The sequence below is a fragment of the Macaca fascicularis genome, chromosome 7, assembly GCF_037993035.2.
Source record: "Macaca fascicularis isolate 582-1 chromosome 7, T2T-MFA8v1.1".
Taxonomy (NCBI): domain Eukaryota; kingdom Metazoa; phylum Chordata; class Mammalia; order Primates; family Cercopithecidae; genus Macaca; species Macaca fascicularis.
In genome coordinates this window covers 42,012,937-42,029,720 of record NC_088381.1, presented here as the reverse complement: position 1 = coordinate 42,029,720, position 16,784 = coordinate 42,012,937, and the positions used below count along the sequence as shown (strand labels likewise).

Sequence of the window (16,784 nt, the reverse complement as noted above, 5' to 3'; positions counted from 1 at the left end):
TTGGTTTGGGATGGCAGTGGAAATGGGGATGAGGAGGAACTATCATGATCTCCGCGGGTCGGCTTGCGCTGCGTGTGGAGAAGCGAACCAGCATTCAGGCCAGGACCTGTGCTGGAATGGACTGGGCTCGGGTGGCAAGGGGGCCATTCGGACAAAGACAGTGGCCCTGAATCTGCCTCCCCTGAGCCTGGAACGGAGATGGAGGAGACCCCGAGGCAGCAACAGGGAGAAAAAATAGAGACGCCGAGGCAGAGAGACAAGGAGACTCAGAGACAGGGAGACTAAGAGACAGACCCAGCAACAGGCGGCCTCATGGGCATCCGAGGCGACCCGGAGAGGGCGAGGCACCGGGACACAGACCCGGGCCCAGCAGAGCCCCCGCGCGGCGCAGGGCCGTGGCGCCCGGGCGCAGGGTCCCCGGCCGGGCCAGGGCGGCCGCACTCGCCGGGCGCCCCCGCCCGGGCCGCTTGCCCAAGATGGCGATGGAGGGGCGGGCGAGGCGGCAGCGGCCCCGGCCCCCGCGCCGGCCCCAGCTCGGGCCCGGGCCCCCAAGGCCGCGCCCCCGCCCGCGGCGCCGCGCCTCCCCGGGCCACTGACGCCCGGCGCGCCCTCCCCCCGCGGCGGCAGCCGAGGCGCGGGGAGGCGGCGGCGGCGGCGGCCCGAGCCCAGCCCCATGGCGCGGGGGGACGCCGGCCGCGGCCGCGGGCTCCTCGCGCTGACCTTCTGCCTGCTGGCCGCGCGCGGTAAGGGTGGGCGCCCGGAGAGACGGGAGCGGCTGCGGCGTGAGGGTGCGCCCGCGCCCTGGGCTGCATCGGGCTGCGGGGCTGGCGCGAGCCTGGGTCCCGAGCAAGTGCGGGGACTGCGCGTCCCGGTGCCCGCGGTGCCTGCGCGGGGATCTGCGAGCTGCGGCCGGGGGTCGTTTGCGGCGCGTGCTTGTCCGCACTGAGTGTGTGTCTTTGGTTCGCAGAGTCTGGAGTCGTGTGTGTGTGTGTGTGTGTGTGTTGGGAGTGCTCCCGCCGTGTCCGCAGTGCGTGCCACGGTCGCGGCGTGGCATCGTCGGGGCGGGTAGCTGCGGTGTCGGTGGCTTTCGCGGGGCGGGCTCTGCCTTGCCTGCGCGTGTCTTGGGTTGAGAGTGTGTGTGAAAGAGGAGGGGACTGGGGTTGTGTCTGCACCTCCATTTGGGTCGGGTGCGTGTGCAATCGTGTTTATGGGGCTGAGCTAATATTTGGCCTTGGCATTTGGGAAGTGTCCTTGCCCGTAGTGGGGGACAGAGCGATGGATGCCGATTGACTGGGGGGGGGGGGTGATAAAACAACACTCAACTTTGCCCAGTGGGTGTGGTTCCTGGGGTCGGTTAAGGAGGGGTAGGGGGAGGTGTTGCTCCCCAAAACCTGTGGCCCGCAGTGGACTGGGGGAGGGGGCAGGAAACCATTTGCTTTCGTGGACATGTCCAGCGCTCGTTCTCAGGATGGGACGCGTGTCACCCCGGCCCCACCCTCCAGGGGCCGACCCGGGAAGCGTGCACGAGGTCAGCAGGGCCTCATCCAGTCCGCAGCCCAGTGCGGAGTGGGTACGGGGTAAGTCAAGAGTTGTCCAAGCTGGAGAAAGGGCTGGGGGGGGGAGAGCGGAGTCCCCAAGGGTGTGTATCTAGGGTTCCCGCTTCCACCCACAGCTCTGTTGCTTCCTGTCCGGTGTGCGTTTGGGGGTGGCCCATGGAGAGTGTAGGTGGCAGGGCTGGGAGGGGGATGGGCTGGCCGCTTTGTTCGCCTAGTTCTCGCCTTCCCCGCGGAGGGGGGAGCTGAGGATGTGTCCGGGGAGAGTCGGGGAGGGACTTGGAGGTGGGGGTGGGGAGGGGGATTTCTCTCCAGCTGCTGCGGCTTTCCAGAGAGACTCAGCCAGGCCACGTGGGAGGGAGGCGGGGGAAGGAGACTTCGCCTGGCCAGCCCCAGGCCCATCTCCAGGAAAACCAAACAGCGGGTGGGAAAGTGCCGGGAACTGCTCGGACCCCTTCTGTCCCTACAAAGACACGCCCCTTTCCAGTCCCAACCGCGGATTAAGCTGGAGGCAGCTGCGGGGCTGCGTTTCGGCTGCTGGGCCAGGGGAGCCGGGGGCCCTGGCTTGTCAGGTGAAAGGGGCGGAGAAGTGTCAGAGAGGCGTCTGTCCTCCCGGAGCTCAGGGGATTAAGGAATACTTCCCCTGCCCCACCTTCCGCTATTCCGAGGGCTCGTGGAACGAGCTCAGGGTCACACAGCAAAGCCGCATCACGGCTGGGAACCGCACCGGCGCATTATCCAATGCCTTTAGGACCTCCTGCGAGGGACCCAGCTTCCCTGGCCTCTCCCTGCTCCCGAGTGCACAAAGTAGGCGAGGGACCGAGTTGCGACGTCTCTTGGTTGCAGTGTGAGCGGCTACAACAGCTTGCCCTGGTCCTCCAAATCTCAGCAGGCCTGGGGACACTCCAGTCGAGTTATGACTAGCCACCCTGATCTGTACCGAGGTCATTCATTCATTCAACAAATATTTATGGAGCACCTTTTGTAAGCTAGCTTGTGCCTAGTGCCTAGAATATAGTAAATAAGGAGGCAGACCTCGTCCCTGGTGCAAAGCTTTCAGTCCGGTGGAGGGGGAAACTGACAAGTCCCCTGCAGTGCCGGGGAAGAGGCAAGGAGGAGGGGCTCTTACACCGGTCTGGGAAGGTCAGCAAAGGCTTCCTGAAGAAAGTGATGAATAGTAGAGCCCAACATGGAGTTAGCCCCGTAGGAGAATGATGATGGGGACAGTTTTCCAGAGAACAGCATGTGCAAACGTTCAGAGGTGATTTAGTTTAGATCATTGGATTAAACTAAATCTAGCTAGCTGGAGTTTAGGGACAAGGGGTGGGTGTGGGGCAGGTGGGGGAAGCATGGAAGGAGATCAGGGAGTATCAAGACAGGAGGCTGAAGAGGGGAGCTAGATCCAGCTCACAAAGGGCTTTCCAGGGCCCACCAAGGTTTCTGGCCTGAGAGTGCCTGTGAGCCCTTGACAGGATTTAAGATCAGCTTTGCATCATCTCATTGCAGCCAGTGTGGGGATGGATTGGGTGGGGCTGGAGGCAGGAAGCTCCAGCTCCTCAGCCTCTCGGAGGCTGTTGTGGCAATCCAGAAGAGAGGATGGTGGCAACTAGCATAGTGGCAGTTGGGGTTGAGCTGCAGTGGCTGCATTCCAGAGGTTTTCAGGAAATAGAATCAGTAGAACTTGAGGATAGATTGAATTTGTAGAGGGTGAGAGAGAGGAAAGTAAGAAATAGGCCAGGCGCAGTGGCTCACGCCTGTAATCCCAGCACTTTGGGAGGCTGAGGCAGGCGGATCACATGAAGTCAGAAGTTCAACACCAGCCTGGCCAACATGGTGAAACCTCATATCTACTAACAATACAAAAATTAACCAGGTGTGGTGTGCATGCCTGTAATCTCAGCTACTTGGGAGTCTGAGACATGAGAATCGTTTGAACCTGGGAGGTGGAGGTTGCAGTGAGCTGAGGTCGTGCCACTGCACTCCAGCCTGGGCGACAAAGTGAGACTCTGTCTCAAAAAACAAAACAAAACAAAAACATGAGGCAGAATGAAGGACTGATATTGGGGTTAGGATGATGCCTGTGCCTGCCCATCTCCTCCCAATACTGTTCTTGTGTCAGGGACTGGGACCCGTGTGTGAGCGAGTGGCAAGAAGCCGAGCTCTGTTCTTATCACATGCACAAAGGTGGTGCTCTCGCCTCTCCCTTCTTCTCAAGTCAGAATTCGGAGGGTGGCGAACCTAGAGGTCAGTCATAGGAGGCCTCTAAGAACTTAAGAGCTTTCTCCTCACCTGGGAACTCTCCACCTCCTCTATCCCTTTCTCAGCCCAGAGGCTCAGAGGCCAATCTCAGTTATTTGGGGTGGGTCTCTCTCCCCATCTTGGAGGTTAGGAACCAGGTCAAACAGTGGGAGTTTCTTTTAATAATGAATCTTATCCAGAAGGTATCTCAGCCTCCATTGATCCTCTATGTGCTTTCATTACTCAATTAAACACACATTTACATGTAAATTAGCATTTCTTTTCTCCTGAAGTTCTCTCTTTCAAGTTAAGCAATTTCACAATTAGCGCATCATTGAATGTCAGCACTGAAAGGAACTTAGAAATAATTTCAGTCCAGGTGCCATGCGTGGCTCATACCTGTATCCCAGCACTTTGTGTGGCTGAGGCAGGAGGATCGCTTGAGCTGAGTTTGAGACCAGTCTGGGAGACATATTGAAACCTCATTTCTACGGGGAAAAAAAAAAAAAAAAAAAGCGTGGCAGGCATGGTGGTGTGCACTGTTATCCTTGCTGCTCAGGAGGCCAAAAGTGGGCGGGCTGCTTGAGCCCAGGAGTTCAAGACTGTGGTAAGCTGTGATAGCTCGCACCACTGTACCACTGTTCTCCTCCCTGTGCAACAGAGTGAGACTCTGTCTCAAAAGAAAAAAGAGAAAGAAAAGAAGAAATAATTTTAGCATGAGCCTGTTTTACAGATGAGAAAACTGAGTGACTTCCCAAAGTTACATGATTAGGGACTGAAATGGAACCACCCTTTCTAGGGATACCCAAGTCCACTCTGCACTCCTCTGTACCATATGAGACATTATCAGCTTTAGGCTCTCCCCTCAAGTAGGTCTATCTGGGCTCTGGAATCCACCCTCCTCCACTTACCCCCCACCCACCTCTCTTTTCTCTCCCATGGTACAGCAACCAGACTTGATACAGAATTCCAGATGCAGAACAGATGTCTACCAGGCAGGCTTGGGGGCAGGGGGAGGAGTATGCACGGCTCTGAGGGAGAGGACCCCAGCCTGGTCAGAGTTGGATGACAGGAGCTAGGGGGCCAAGGAAGGAAAACCAGAGAGTATGTTTTGGGGCCCGACATGCAGAGAAATCAAACCCTGTTACCTGTGCCAACTGGGCTGCCAGCTACTACTGCCTCACTGCTGAGGCTGAGGAGGTATCCTCTGGATTTGGGAGCCCATGGGGTCCTTGGGATCAGGGAAGCAAGGACCAGTAAGCTGTCCTTCAGGTGCAGACCCAAGGCTCCTGGATGGTTCTATAAGGGGCTCATTACCTTGTTAGATTGTTTCCAGGACAGAGTTCTGGCCAGTGAGCAGAACATACCGGGAGAGACAGGTGGGCACAAGGGAAATATATTTTTTAACCATATGAGCCATACAGCAAGAGAACAGGCAAGGTAGTGATCTCCCCAGCCTGGTCATGTTTAAATACAGGGTTTCTTTCAGTGTGGACTTGCTGTTCTGTCTCTGCTTTTCAAGCGTATTGTGTCGACTGGTGCCACACAGTGTGCTAGGCAGTTTCCACATGTCTTCCTGACATCTTCTCCCGCCCTGAAGGGAGTTACTATTGTTTTTACAGATAAGGAAACTGATGCTTAGAAAAGCACAGGGGGCTCTGTGTCTTATCTTTTCGAGGATGTTTTCATGGATTCACTCATCCATTCAAGAAATGTTTATTGAGCACCTGCTGTGTGTTAGGCACTGTTCCGGGTACTGAGGATTTAGAAAGCTGACTAAGACATAACCCCAAGACTTTGATGCCTAGTTGAGGAGAAAGGCAAGTCAAAAACCTAGAGTGAAGGCTGGGCGTGATGGCTCACACCTGTAATCTCAGCACTTTGGGAGGCCAAGGTGGGTGGATCACTTGAGGTTAGGAGTTCGAGACCAGCCTGGCCAACATGGTGAAATCCCTTCCTACCAAAAAATACAAAAACTAGGCGGGCGTGGTGGCACACACCTGTAGTCCCAGCTACTTAAGAGGCTGAAGCAGGAGAATCACTTGAACCTGGGTGGCAGAGGTAGCAGTGAGCTGAGATCATGCCACTGCACTCCAACCTGGGTGACAGAGTGAGACTCCTTCTCCCCCACCAAAAAAATATCTGGAGTGACAACTGCGATGATGGGGGTGCCAGCGTTCTACGGGGCAGAAAAAGGAGAGGTGTCTGAAGCAACCAGAGACGTCACAGCTGTTCTAGGGAGTGAGCGCAGCACCAGCAATGCATGGAACAAGATGTGTTTTCAGAGAACTGGCCATGGTTCGCTGTGTGTGGAGGGGCAAAGGGTCTCAGGGGAGCGGGAGGTAGGCAGGTCAAGCTGAGCCTGGCTTTGCTGTCGGATAGGCTGAGGCTAAGCCTCTCCCCTCAGGATTGCAGATGAAGGGAGAGCTGAGGCCTTCCTTGTGTCCCAGGCAACTGTCCCAACTCTCCTTCCAGCTGTTGGGGGGAGGGGCTCAGCATGTGGTAAGGGAGGTGGCCAAGGTGGGGGGCGGGAAGGGAGGTTTCTGGAAGGAACCGACTTGTGTTCCCTGGGAAAGGAGAATGGTGATGGTGTCGTGGGGAATTTCTCCTGGGCTGAAAACAAGTAGTAAATCTGTTGGGCCCTGAAATTCAGAAGTGAGGAGGCACTGATGTGATGTTTGTGGCAAGTTCCTGGCTTAATGAAGGAGCCATCTTGGCCTCGTTGTTCCCCTCCCCCAGCTACACGCCCCTTCCCTAAGAATTCACTGAAAAATGGAACTCACGCCAGGCCTCCACTAATCCCACGAAACAGCATTGAGCTGGCTCTAGAGCTCAGCAGCGAATCTCCTTTCTGTCTGGGTTCTAATTGGCCTCATAAAATCCAATTTATCCTGTAAGTGGGTAAAATAATCTGTCAGAAAAAGGAGATTGAGAGGTGGCCCTAGGGTTCCCAAATGCAGCAGCTCTGTGTCTCTGGCAGAGTCTCACTGAGGAGATTGAGGAGAAGGGATTATGGGAGGGGCGGCCCCCTCAAGACAGCCGGCGGGCAGCAAGTGTCCACTGGGCACCTGCAATGTGTCCACCCCCGCCCTGAGAGGGAGGGCTAAAAATGTTGGGGGTCAGCCATGACAATGGGTTGGGGTGGCAAGAAAGTGCTGGCCATGAAGCTCCTGGACAAATAAGGTCTCCTCCCCAGAGCATCTTTTGTGAAAAGATTTGGTGGTATGGGAACCACACTTACATTAAAACAAATATTGCTGTGTTATGGAGCAGAGTGCAAAATGTGCTAGAGGTTTAAAAGGCAACACATTTTAAGCAGGCAGTGAGCCTTGTAAATATGTGTTCCTCTGCTGTTGGGAGAATTTGGATGAAAATGTTTGAGAAGTTTGGAGACTCCTCATTTTAAGATTGGGGAAACTGAGGCCAAAAGGACAAAAGTAGCTCACACCGGGTCATGCAACGAACGACTGGACCTAGAACCCAGGACTCTGAGGCCAGGCTTGTCCCACCACACCCCCTTGTCTGTCTAGGCAAGAGTAAGGGACCTCCAAGTGGCTTCAGTTTGAGACTTAGGAAAAACTTTACCTGGGAAGGCAGGAGCAGCCTCATAGAAGGGCTGGCACCTGAGTCCCTAAGGATACGCTTCCTGGGCACAGAAATCAGGTTGGGCACAGAGACAGAGAGAACGCTCTTATTCAGGAGCAGTTGTCTCCTCAATGCTGGGTTCATCACCAAAAAGTCAAAGAGGGCAGTTTTCCCAGACTGTCTCCCGAGAGATGAGACCCCTCCCCAAGCCTCAGTTTCCCCATCTGTGGAATGAGGCTTCTCAGGCTTTGCAGACGTTTCCACTAAAATGGGCTGTCTTGGGCTGCTGGCACAGCACTGCTGCTCTCTGAGGAGGACCCCCTCTTCTCTCTGTGTCTACGTCCCTGTTGCTTTCCCTGTTCCTGCCTTGCTGAGTTCCTCAGAGGTGGGGAAGCCAGACATCTGCTGATCCATGAATATTCAGGAAGGGAATCGGAGCCTCCTCTGGGCTCCCCAGCCAGCCGCCAGCCCCTCTGGCGGCCGTCCTGCTTGCCAGAGCCCAGGCTGCTGACATACCCAGCAGCTGCTCGGGCCCCAACTGTTCACATTGTTTGTTCATCGCAGCAGGGGATTTTCCAAGCCCGGGACATGCTTTAGGGGGCAGGGAGGCTGCCGGAGGGCTCAGGGATTCGTGTCCTGTGGGAGTTTTCTCCCCTGAAATCCAAACCCACTGCTTAGTGGCTGGAATGGGTATTTGGAAGCCGCTGGGCTGAGAGCCGGGCTTGCCTTCCCCCTACCCTGTAGTTGAATCATGGCATCTAGGGCCTTAGAGATAGAAGGGACTGGATGATAAGAACAGCAAATAGCACTTGTACAGCCCTTTACAGTTACAAAGTGCCTGTAAAGAATAAGCTCCCCACCGGGCATGGTGGCTCATGCCTGTAATTCCAGCACTTTGGGGGGGCCAAGGCAGGCAGATCACTTGAGGTCAGCAGTTCGAGACCAGCCTGGCCAACATGGTGAAACCCTGTCACTACTAAGAATACAAACATTAGTCAGGTGTGGTGGTGCATGCCTGTAATCCCAGCTACATAGGAGGCTGAGGCAGGAGAATCACTTGAACCCGGGAGGTGGAGGTTGCAGTGAGCTCAGATCGTGCCACTGTACTCCAGCCTGGGCAACAGAGCACAACTGTCGAAAGAACAAACAGACAAAGAATGAGCTCCCATTCCTTGAGTGATGTCTATTAGGCTCTGAGCTGTAGCCCTGACATACATTGTCTTGTTTAATTCCTTCACGCTTAGTGGTGTCATCTTCATTTTATGCATGTGGAAACTGAGTCCCAGAAACGTTAAGTGGCTTGTCACAGAGCTGGTAGGTGGAGCAGCAAGGTTGAAACCTTGATCTTCTTCCCCAAGGTCAAAAGCTGTTTCCACCACAGCACGTGGCCCATAGTAGCGTGAATGCCACATTGGTTTCCCCAATTAGAATGGAAACTTGGTGAGGGCAGGGGCCGCTTCTCCCTCCTGAACCCACGAGTACTACTGAGGCCAGTTGTGTAGCCAGAGGTGTCCAGCAGAACCCATCTGATGAATTAAGAAAGGCAGCGGCCCAGGTCAGGTCCTGTCTCTCCGTCCGCCCTTCACACTGCAATCCCGGAGCCCTGGCTTCTGCCCTGGCCTCCTTATTTCACGTAGCCATCACTGCTCTTCTCCCCTCACTCTTGTTCGTCTTTGGAGGTGGTGGGAAGGGAGTCTGGAGACTCACAGGGGTTCTAAATGTTGGCCTGTGTGTCCAGGTGTTGGAGAGTGTGGCAGAGACTGAGGTGCACGTGTTCAGGAGTGCAGAGCTATGTTTACCAATTCGTGTGTGGTCTCAATGGTGTTTTATGTTTGTTCAGAAATAGGTGTGTCCATTGTCAGCGAATAATCATAGAATCATAGAATCTCAGAGGTCACCTGCTACATTCCAGTGAGCTGGGGTCCAGAAGGGGAAAAGACTGGGCCAAAACCACATGGCTAGACTGTGATGGAGCTGGACCTAGAACCCAGGGTCTCCTGGTTCCCTCACCATTGTTTTGTGCATGTCCCCATGTGGCTCTGTCAGTCCAGACTTGCCTTGTAATGAATATGGGCCATTGTCCCAACCTCTGTCCCTGGTTCCTCTCAGACATACCATTCTGCCTTGAAGTAAGGAGTCAGACCAGAGCCTAAGAAGGGATCTTGGGCCACTGAGCTTTTATAAGACAAGGAGGCAGCAGGTCAAACTGTTGGGAGACACAACGGGGAGAACCGACCATTTCTCTATGAATAATGGTGGCTGGGTCCTGCTGAATATTGGTTCCAATAATAAACATTGGCCTTTGTGTGTTTTTGCCTTGACCCCGGGAGGGCATCCCTTCCTCTACTGTTTCCCTGCTCTCCCCTTTGTGGCAAGGGCAGTGTTGGGGTCTGTAGGCTCTTCTGGGGCCTTGGGAGAAAAAAGAACCCTGGATTGAGTCAGGAGACCTGAATCCTGGCTCTGGCCTCCTGCATGGCCTTGGGTAAATTAGCTGCAGGGAGTGTTGAGCTTCTCCAGTCACCAGGACAGACCAGGCTGCAGGCTGCCAGGGCCTGGAATGAGCCATGGGAGCCTCCTCTCATGCTGGCTCTGAATCCGGCTTGAGTCTAGTCCCTACCTGGGGCACTTAATTCCCAGCAGGATCTGCTCACTTAGTTCATTGTCGGGGAAGGGGAAATGTCTGACTTCCCTTCATCCAGGTGGCTCCCCCAACCAGCTGGGACTTATTTTTGTTTTGTTCATTCAAAATATATAGCATACACACACACACACACACACACACACACACTTTCTCACACTTATAATACATTTTAAATGTTTCTTGGATACAGTATTTTTCTAGCCTCTGTGTGTGTGTGTATAAAGAGAGACAGAGTGAGAGAGAGATCTACATATGCATATGTATATATTTTAGACAGGATCTCGCTCTGTTACCCAGGCTAGAGTGCAGTGGCACAATCACAGCTCACTTCAGCCTCGACCTTCTGGGCTCAAGGGATCCTCCCACCATGCCTGGCTAATAAAAAAATTTCTTTTTGTAATGATGAAGTCTCCGTATGTTACCCAGACTGGTTTCAAACTCCTGGGTTTAAGCAATCCTCCTGCCTCGGCCCTCAACCTCACAAAGTGTTGGGGTTACAGGAGTGAGCCGCCATGCCTGGCCTCCAGTGGCATATTTTTGATTGGATAATAATGACCAATATCATCTGTTAGGTTCCGGGGTAGGGAATGACATTACTGAGCCCCCATTCTGTGTCAGGCACTGTGCTTTTTTTTTTTTTTCTTTTTTTGAGACAGAATCTCATTCTGTCACCCAAGCTGGAGTGCAATGGCGCGATCTTGGCTCACTGCAACCTCCACCTCCTGGGTTCAAGTGATTCTCCTGCCTCAGCCTCCTGAGTAGCTGAAAATATAGGTGCGCGCCACCACGCCTGGCTGGTTTTTGTATTTTTAGTAGAGATGGGGTTTCACCATGTTGGTCAGGCTGGTCTCGAACTCCTGACATTGTGATCCACCTGCCTCGGCCTCCCAAAGTGCTGGAATTACAGGCGTGAGCCACCGCGCCCATCCACTATATTCTTTTCTCACACATCATCTCGTTTAATGCTTACAACAGCCCTATGAGAAAGGAATTGCTATGCTTTTTTTTATTTTAGGCAGAGTCTCATTCTGCCACCCAGGCTGGAGTGCAGTGGCGTGATCGTGGCTCACTGTAGCCTTGAACTTCCAGGCTCAGGCGATCCTCCTTGCTTCAGCCTCCTGAGTAGCTGGGACCACAGGCGCATGCCTCCACGTACAGCTAACTTTTTACATTATCTGTACAGATGGGGTCTCTCTGTGTTACCCAGGTTGGTATGCTTTTTCAATTGAGACACAATTTACATACTACAAAATTCACCCTTTATAGTGTTCGACTCAGTGGTTTTTGGTTTATTCATATTCACAACGTTGTGCAACCACAGCCACTATCTAATTCTAGAACATTTTCATCACCCCCAAAAGAAACCCTGTACTCATTAGCAGTGACTCCCTGTCCTTCCTCCCCCAGTCACTGATAATCATTAATCCACTTTCTGTCTTTATGGATTTGCCTTCTCTGGGCATTTCATAGAAATGAGATCATGCAAAATGTGGCATCTTATGACTGGCTTCCTTCACTTAGCGTCAAGTTTTCATGCTACCTTGTAGCATGCATCAGTCCTTCATTCCTTTTGATGGCTGAGTAATCCAGTTATCTATTTATCAGGTGATGGGCTTTTGGGTTGTTTCCACTCTTACTATTATGAATAATGCTGCTATGAGGAAACAGCAGCGGGGAAGACAGGCACAGAGAAGGGCAGCCGTTTGTCCAAAGTCACAGTTAGTAAGGGGAGAACCGGGATCCAGATGCAGGTCTTTCTCCTTGATTTGCCCCCCTGCTCGGGTGACTCAGGAGCAGAGGCTGTGGGAGGTGGGGGGACACACACTGATGGCCCCATGCTCCTCCTCTATGCAGGGGGGCTGCTGTTGCCCCAGGAGACGACTGTGGAGCTGCGCTGTGGAGTGGGGCCGCTACAAGTGATCCTGGGCCCAGAGCAGGCTGCAGTGCTGAACTGTAGCCTGGGGGCTGCTGCCACTGGACCCCCCACCAGGGTGACCTGGAGCAAGGATGGGGACACCCTGCTGGAGCACGACCACCTACACCTGCTGCCCAATGGTTCCCTGTGGCTGTCCCAGCCACTAGCACCCAATGGCAGTGACGAGGCAGTCCCTGAGGCTGTGGGGGTCATTGAAGGCAGCTATTCGTGCCTGGCCCACGGCCCCCTCGGAGTGCTGGCCAGCCAGGCTGCTGTCGTCAAGCTTGCCAGTAAGTGCTTGCATCGGGGGGCTGAGGCTGAAACCTAGACTTGGGGTGTGTGAAGTGGGATCTGCAGTTAGTTACTTGCACAAATGCCTCTCTCTTGAGCCCACTCCCCCTTTCCCTGCCTCCCATCCTGCTCAATAGGTCTCTTCCTGGTATTGTCTATCCTCATTCTTGGGTATTCCATAATCTTCCCACTTCTTCTCCACTCCCCTGTTCCTTCTGCCTTTCTTTCCCTTTGAGTCCTAGAGTCTGGGCTTGTGCTTTCCTCCAGGGAGCCTGCCAGAGTGCCCCCTTTGTGTCAGAGGCACAAAGCTGCCTCCTAAGGGAACTGCACGGCAGGTGGAACATGTGGAGTCAAACCCCACGCTCCAGCCTTACCCCTTAGGGGCCTCTCAGGAGGCACAGATCACCATGAAATAACTTTCAGGCCAGAAGAAATGTGCATCTTACTGTATAGTTTGACCATCACGATGATGTTGGGCAGGGAGGCTTTGGAATTCATTCTGCTGGCAGCATCTGACCACTAATCACCACTTCTTGTTGTGTCTCCCTCGGTCTGAATTGGCTCTGCTTGTGTTTCTATGACTCTGTTTCTGTGTCTCCACGCGGACGTGTTTCACTGTTTGTGCTTGCTGTGGCCTCTCTCTCCTACTCCTCTTCCGTCCCTGCCTGTGTCTCATTGTCTCCAGCACTCGCAGACTTCTCTCTGCACCCGGAGTCTCAGACGGTGGAGGAGAACGGGACAGCTCGCTTTGAGTGCCACATTGAAGGGCTGCCAGCTCCCATCATTTCTTGGGAGAAGGACCAGGTGACATTGCCTGAGGAGCCTCGGTGAGTGCCCTGTAGGGGAGCGGGTCCTGGTAGACGGGGTAGAGAGGGCTCTGGGGTGCGCTCAGAGCTGAGATTCTTAGAGTCAAGGTAGCTGCATTTACCTAAGCTGACTTGAGTGTCAAGCACCGCCTGACTCCTGGCTCATGTCTGGTCCCAAAGAGAAGTTGGACAAGAAGTTTTTGCTCCCTGGGAGGAAAGCCACCCACTGAGCTGTGGAGCCTGGGTGGGTGTCGTAGTAGAGTCCTTCCCAGCACATCTAGTCCAACCACTTGCTTTACTGTGGAGACTGAGGGCCAGAGAGGAGCTGTGGTTTATCCCAAGCCATGCCGTGAGCCATTGGCAGAATGCTGGTTGTCTGTTGAGGGCTCCCGGAGGCTGCTGGGAAGGTTTTCTCTTTTCAGGGTTCCTCCGGAGTTTCCACTCTAGATGCATCACTTCTCTCTCAGTTCCAGCCAGTGGGGCGCAGCCCTCTGAGAAGTGAATTGTAGAGGTCTTTCCTCTTTCCCTCTCCTCTTTCTCTGTAAAGGCAATGGATGGGTAGAGCAATCCCAGGGAAGAGCTTCCAGGGCAGAAGGGAAGCAGAGGCTAGGCCCTGGACTTGGTCCCTCTTGTGGCTTCCTGGGTAGGTCCAGATGTGTATACAGTGTGACCAGAAACCACAAGGCTCATTTGCATCTGTGGTCTCTGAGTTGGTCTCATGACTCAGTCATCACCCGCTAAATTCTTATGTATCTTTGGAAATGTGGCTCCAAGGCCTTTCCCAGTCACCCTGCAGTCCTCCCACTATATCTCCGTAGCCGTAGTTACCAGCTAGATCCTTCTCCCGTCCTGGTGGAAGTGGGGTTCCTCAGGCTCTGAAACACTGCCCTTTCTCCTCTGGAACCAACCTTCTCTTGCCTGTGTCGCATTGTCCCAGCTCCTCTGACTTTTGCCCATGTGTGGATAAAATTGGGGGTTGTAGGAGAAACTTTGGGGTAGAAAAGCCACAAGATAGTTGTGAGGGAGGAAGAGGATGAGCGGTCCATACATAAGAGATCCTGGTTGGGTGTGGTGACTCACGCCTGTCATCCCAACATTTTGGAAGGACAAAGCAGGAGGATCGCTTGAGCCCAGGAGTTCAAGATCAGCCTATGCAAAATATCGAAACCCTGTCTGTATAAAAAATACAAAAATTAACCCAGCATGGCAGTGTGGCGCCTGTGGTCCCTGCTACTTGGGAGGCTGAGAGAGATCACTTGGAGATCGAGGCTACAGTGAGCTGTGATAATGCCACTGCTTTCCAGCCAGCCTGGGTAACACACCGAGACCCTGTCTCAAAAAAAAAAAAAGAGAGAGAGAGATCCTGTTGACTTTGGTGACACTGGTCCTCAGAGAGTCACTTCTCACCCAGCCTATTCTCCTTCCCACCTATGAAATGAAAGGGAAAACAAATGAAAGTTGATTTAGATTGTGGTTTCCCAAAGTGTGGCTTTTATAGAATGTTAGTCCCTTTAAATGTTTCTTGAATGAAGTATTCTATGATCAAATAAGAACAGGAAACTGCCTGTAAATCTCCCTCCTGGAGTTGGCAAGACCCTGAGAAGGGGTGTAATGAGAATCTGTGGGCCTTGTTTAATCGAGCACTTCCCAGGCTCATTTGCCCAGGAGCCCCTTAACATCCCATGAATGAGCATTCTAGAGAGTGAACCCTGGGAAATGCTGACCCAGCCTTTCTAATGCTGACATTTTCAGTTCTGTGCCTTTCTAAACGTGGAGGCTCTCACCACTGTGTGATGACGGGTGTCTCCTGGGAGTTCCGTGAACCCAGAACAGATGATCTGGGCAAGTGAGAACCAAGCAAGAGCCTACTCCTGATGCCCCCCAGAGAGGGGAGCAGAGGGCAGCAAAATCTCCCCATGTTGAAAGTCACAACATGAACCACTTAATGGGAGTGTACCTTGGGCCAGGCACTGTGCTGTGCCTTTTACATGTTTTCTCACTTAATCCTTCCAATCATCCTTTAACATAGGTATTTCTTATTTTCATATCTTCCTCTATTTACTTTTAATTTATATTTCTAGCAGATGCATTTTTTAAATTCATATCAATGTGGCTGGGCGCAGTGGCTCACGCCTGTACTCCCAACACTTTGGGAGCCAAGACGGGTGGATCGCTTGAGCTCAGGAGTTAGAGACCAACCTGGGCAATATGGTGAAACGTCATCTCTCAAAAAATACAAAACTTAGGCCTGGTGCGGTGGCTCACACCTGTAATCCCAGCACTTTGAGAAGCTGAGGTGGGTTGATCACAAGGTCAGGAGTTTGAGACCAGCCTGACCAACTTGGTGAAACCCTATCTCTACAAAAAAAAAAAAAAAAATTAGCCAGGCGTGGTGTCACATGCCTGTAATCCCAGCTACTCAGGAGACTGAGGCAGGAGAATCACTTGAACCCAGGAGGCAGAAGTCGCAATGACCCAAGATAGCACCACTTCACTCCAGCCTGGGTGACAGAGCGAGACTCTGTCTAAAAAAAAGAAAACAAAGCAAAACATAGGCCTGGTGCAGTGGCTCACGCCTGTAATCCCAGCACTTTGGGAGGCTGAGGCAGGTGGATCATCTGAGGTCAGGAGTTCAAGACCAGCCTGGTCAACATGGTGAAACCCTATCTCTACTAAAATTACCAAAATTAGCTGGGCATGGTGGCCAGCACCTATAAACCCAGCTACTCAGGAGGCTGAGGCAGGAGAATTGCTTAAACCCAGGTGGTAGAGGTTGCAGTGAGCCAAGATGGCGCCATTGCACTCCAGCCTGGGTGATGGAGGAAGACTCCATCTCAAAATAATAATAATAATAATAAATTATATTGTACATACTAAGTTTTTTGTTGAATCATCTTTTCTTTTCAAAAACAAAAATGGGATTATATTGCAACTTTAATTTTTTTTTTTTCTCTTACCACTTCATGAACATTCAGGTCTGTACATATGAATATGGTAGGTATTTTTATCTGGAATTTTTTTTTTTTTTTTGAGACGGAGTCTCGCTCTGTCGCCCAGGCTGGAGTGCAGTGGCACAATCTCGGCTCACTGCAAGCTCCGCCTCCCGGGTTCACGCCATTCTCCTGCCTCAGCCTCCCGAGTAGCTGGGACTACAGGCGCCCGCCACCTCGCCCGGCTAGTTTTTTTGTATTTTTTAGTAGAGACGGGGTTTCACCATGTTAGCCAGGATGGTCTCGATCTCCTGACCTTGTGATCCACCCGTCTCAGCCTCCCAAAGTGCCAGGATTACAGGCTTGAGCCACCGCGCCCGGCCTATCTGGATTGTTAAATGAGGGATTGGAGGATCAGAGACAGAAATAACTTGCCCCAGGTCACACAGCTTAGTACTCAAGAGTGTCAGACTCCAGCACCCTGTGTGGAGGATACACAGGCTTCTGGTAGGTGTCATTTAGTAGTTGGGTGCAGAACCAGAGAGGTCTGAAGGAGTTTGTATCACATTATGACTATAATTTTTTAAAAAATTAAAGTTGGGTTTAGAAATCTGTAGTCCAACTGTGGCTGGGAGCAGATAAGTTACTTCCCCAAAGCTTCTCAGCAAACCAGTGGGTTTCAGACTTCCCCACCATCCCCAACGTCTAGCTCAGGCGTCATCCCCTGAAGCCACAAACCTAACCCAGGAGGCCAGAGCTGCCAGTTTCTGGACTCTGGGAGTGTTTGCCCCCAAGTCCTCTGAAAAGTGATCCTCATCTATAAAT

At 52.8% G+C, this 16,784-nt stretch overlaps 1 protein-coding gene across 8 annotated transcripts in view; it reads left to right on the top strand.

Moving 5' to 3' along the window:
* The first annotated feature begins 619 nt into the window (after positions 1–619).
* The window catches only part of IGDCC4 (immunoglobulin superfamily DCC subclass member 4), a 42,312-nt gene continuing 26,147 nt past the window's right edge, over positions 620–16,784 (top strand). For 6 of the 8 annotated variants that reach the window (XR_012415075.1, XM_073996060.1, XM_015452962.4 and 3 more), the window contains exons 1-3: positions 620–1,577; positions 11,872–12,222; positions 12,909–13,050. Coding sequence is in view for 7 of the 8 variants with exons in the window: in XM_073996060.1 (XP_073852161.1) it covers positions 1,280–1,577; positions 11,872–12,222; positions 12,909–13,050 (791 nt within the window). In the remaining variant the exon portion in view is untranslated. The remainder of the gene's footprint in view (positions 1,578–11,871; positions 12,223–12,908; positions 13,051–16,784) is intronic. The other 2 variants (XM_045395609.3, XM_045395608.3) reach the window with 1 other exon arrangement.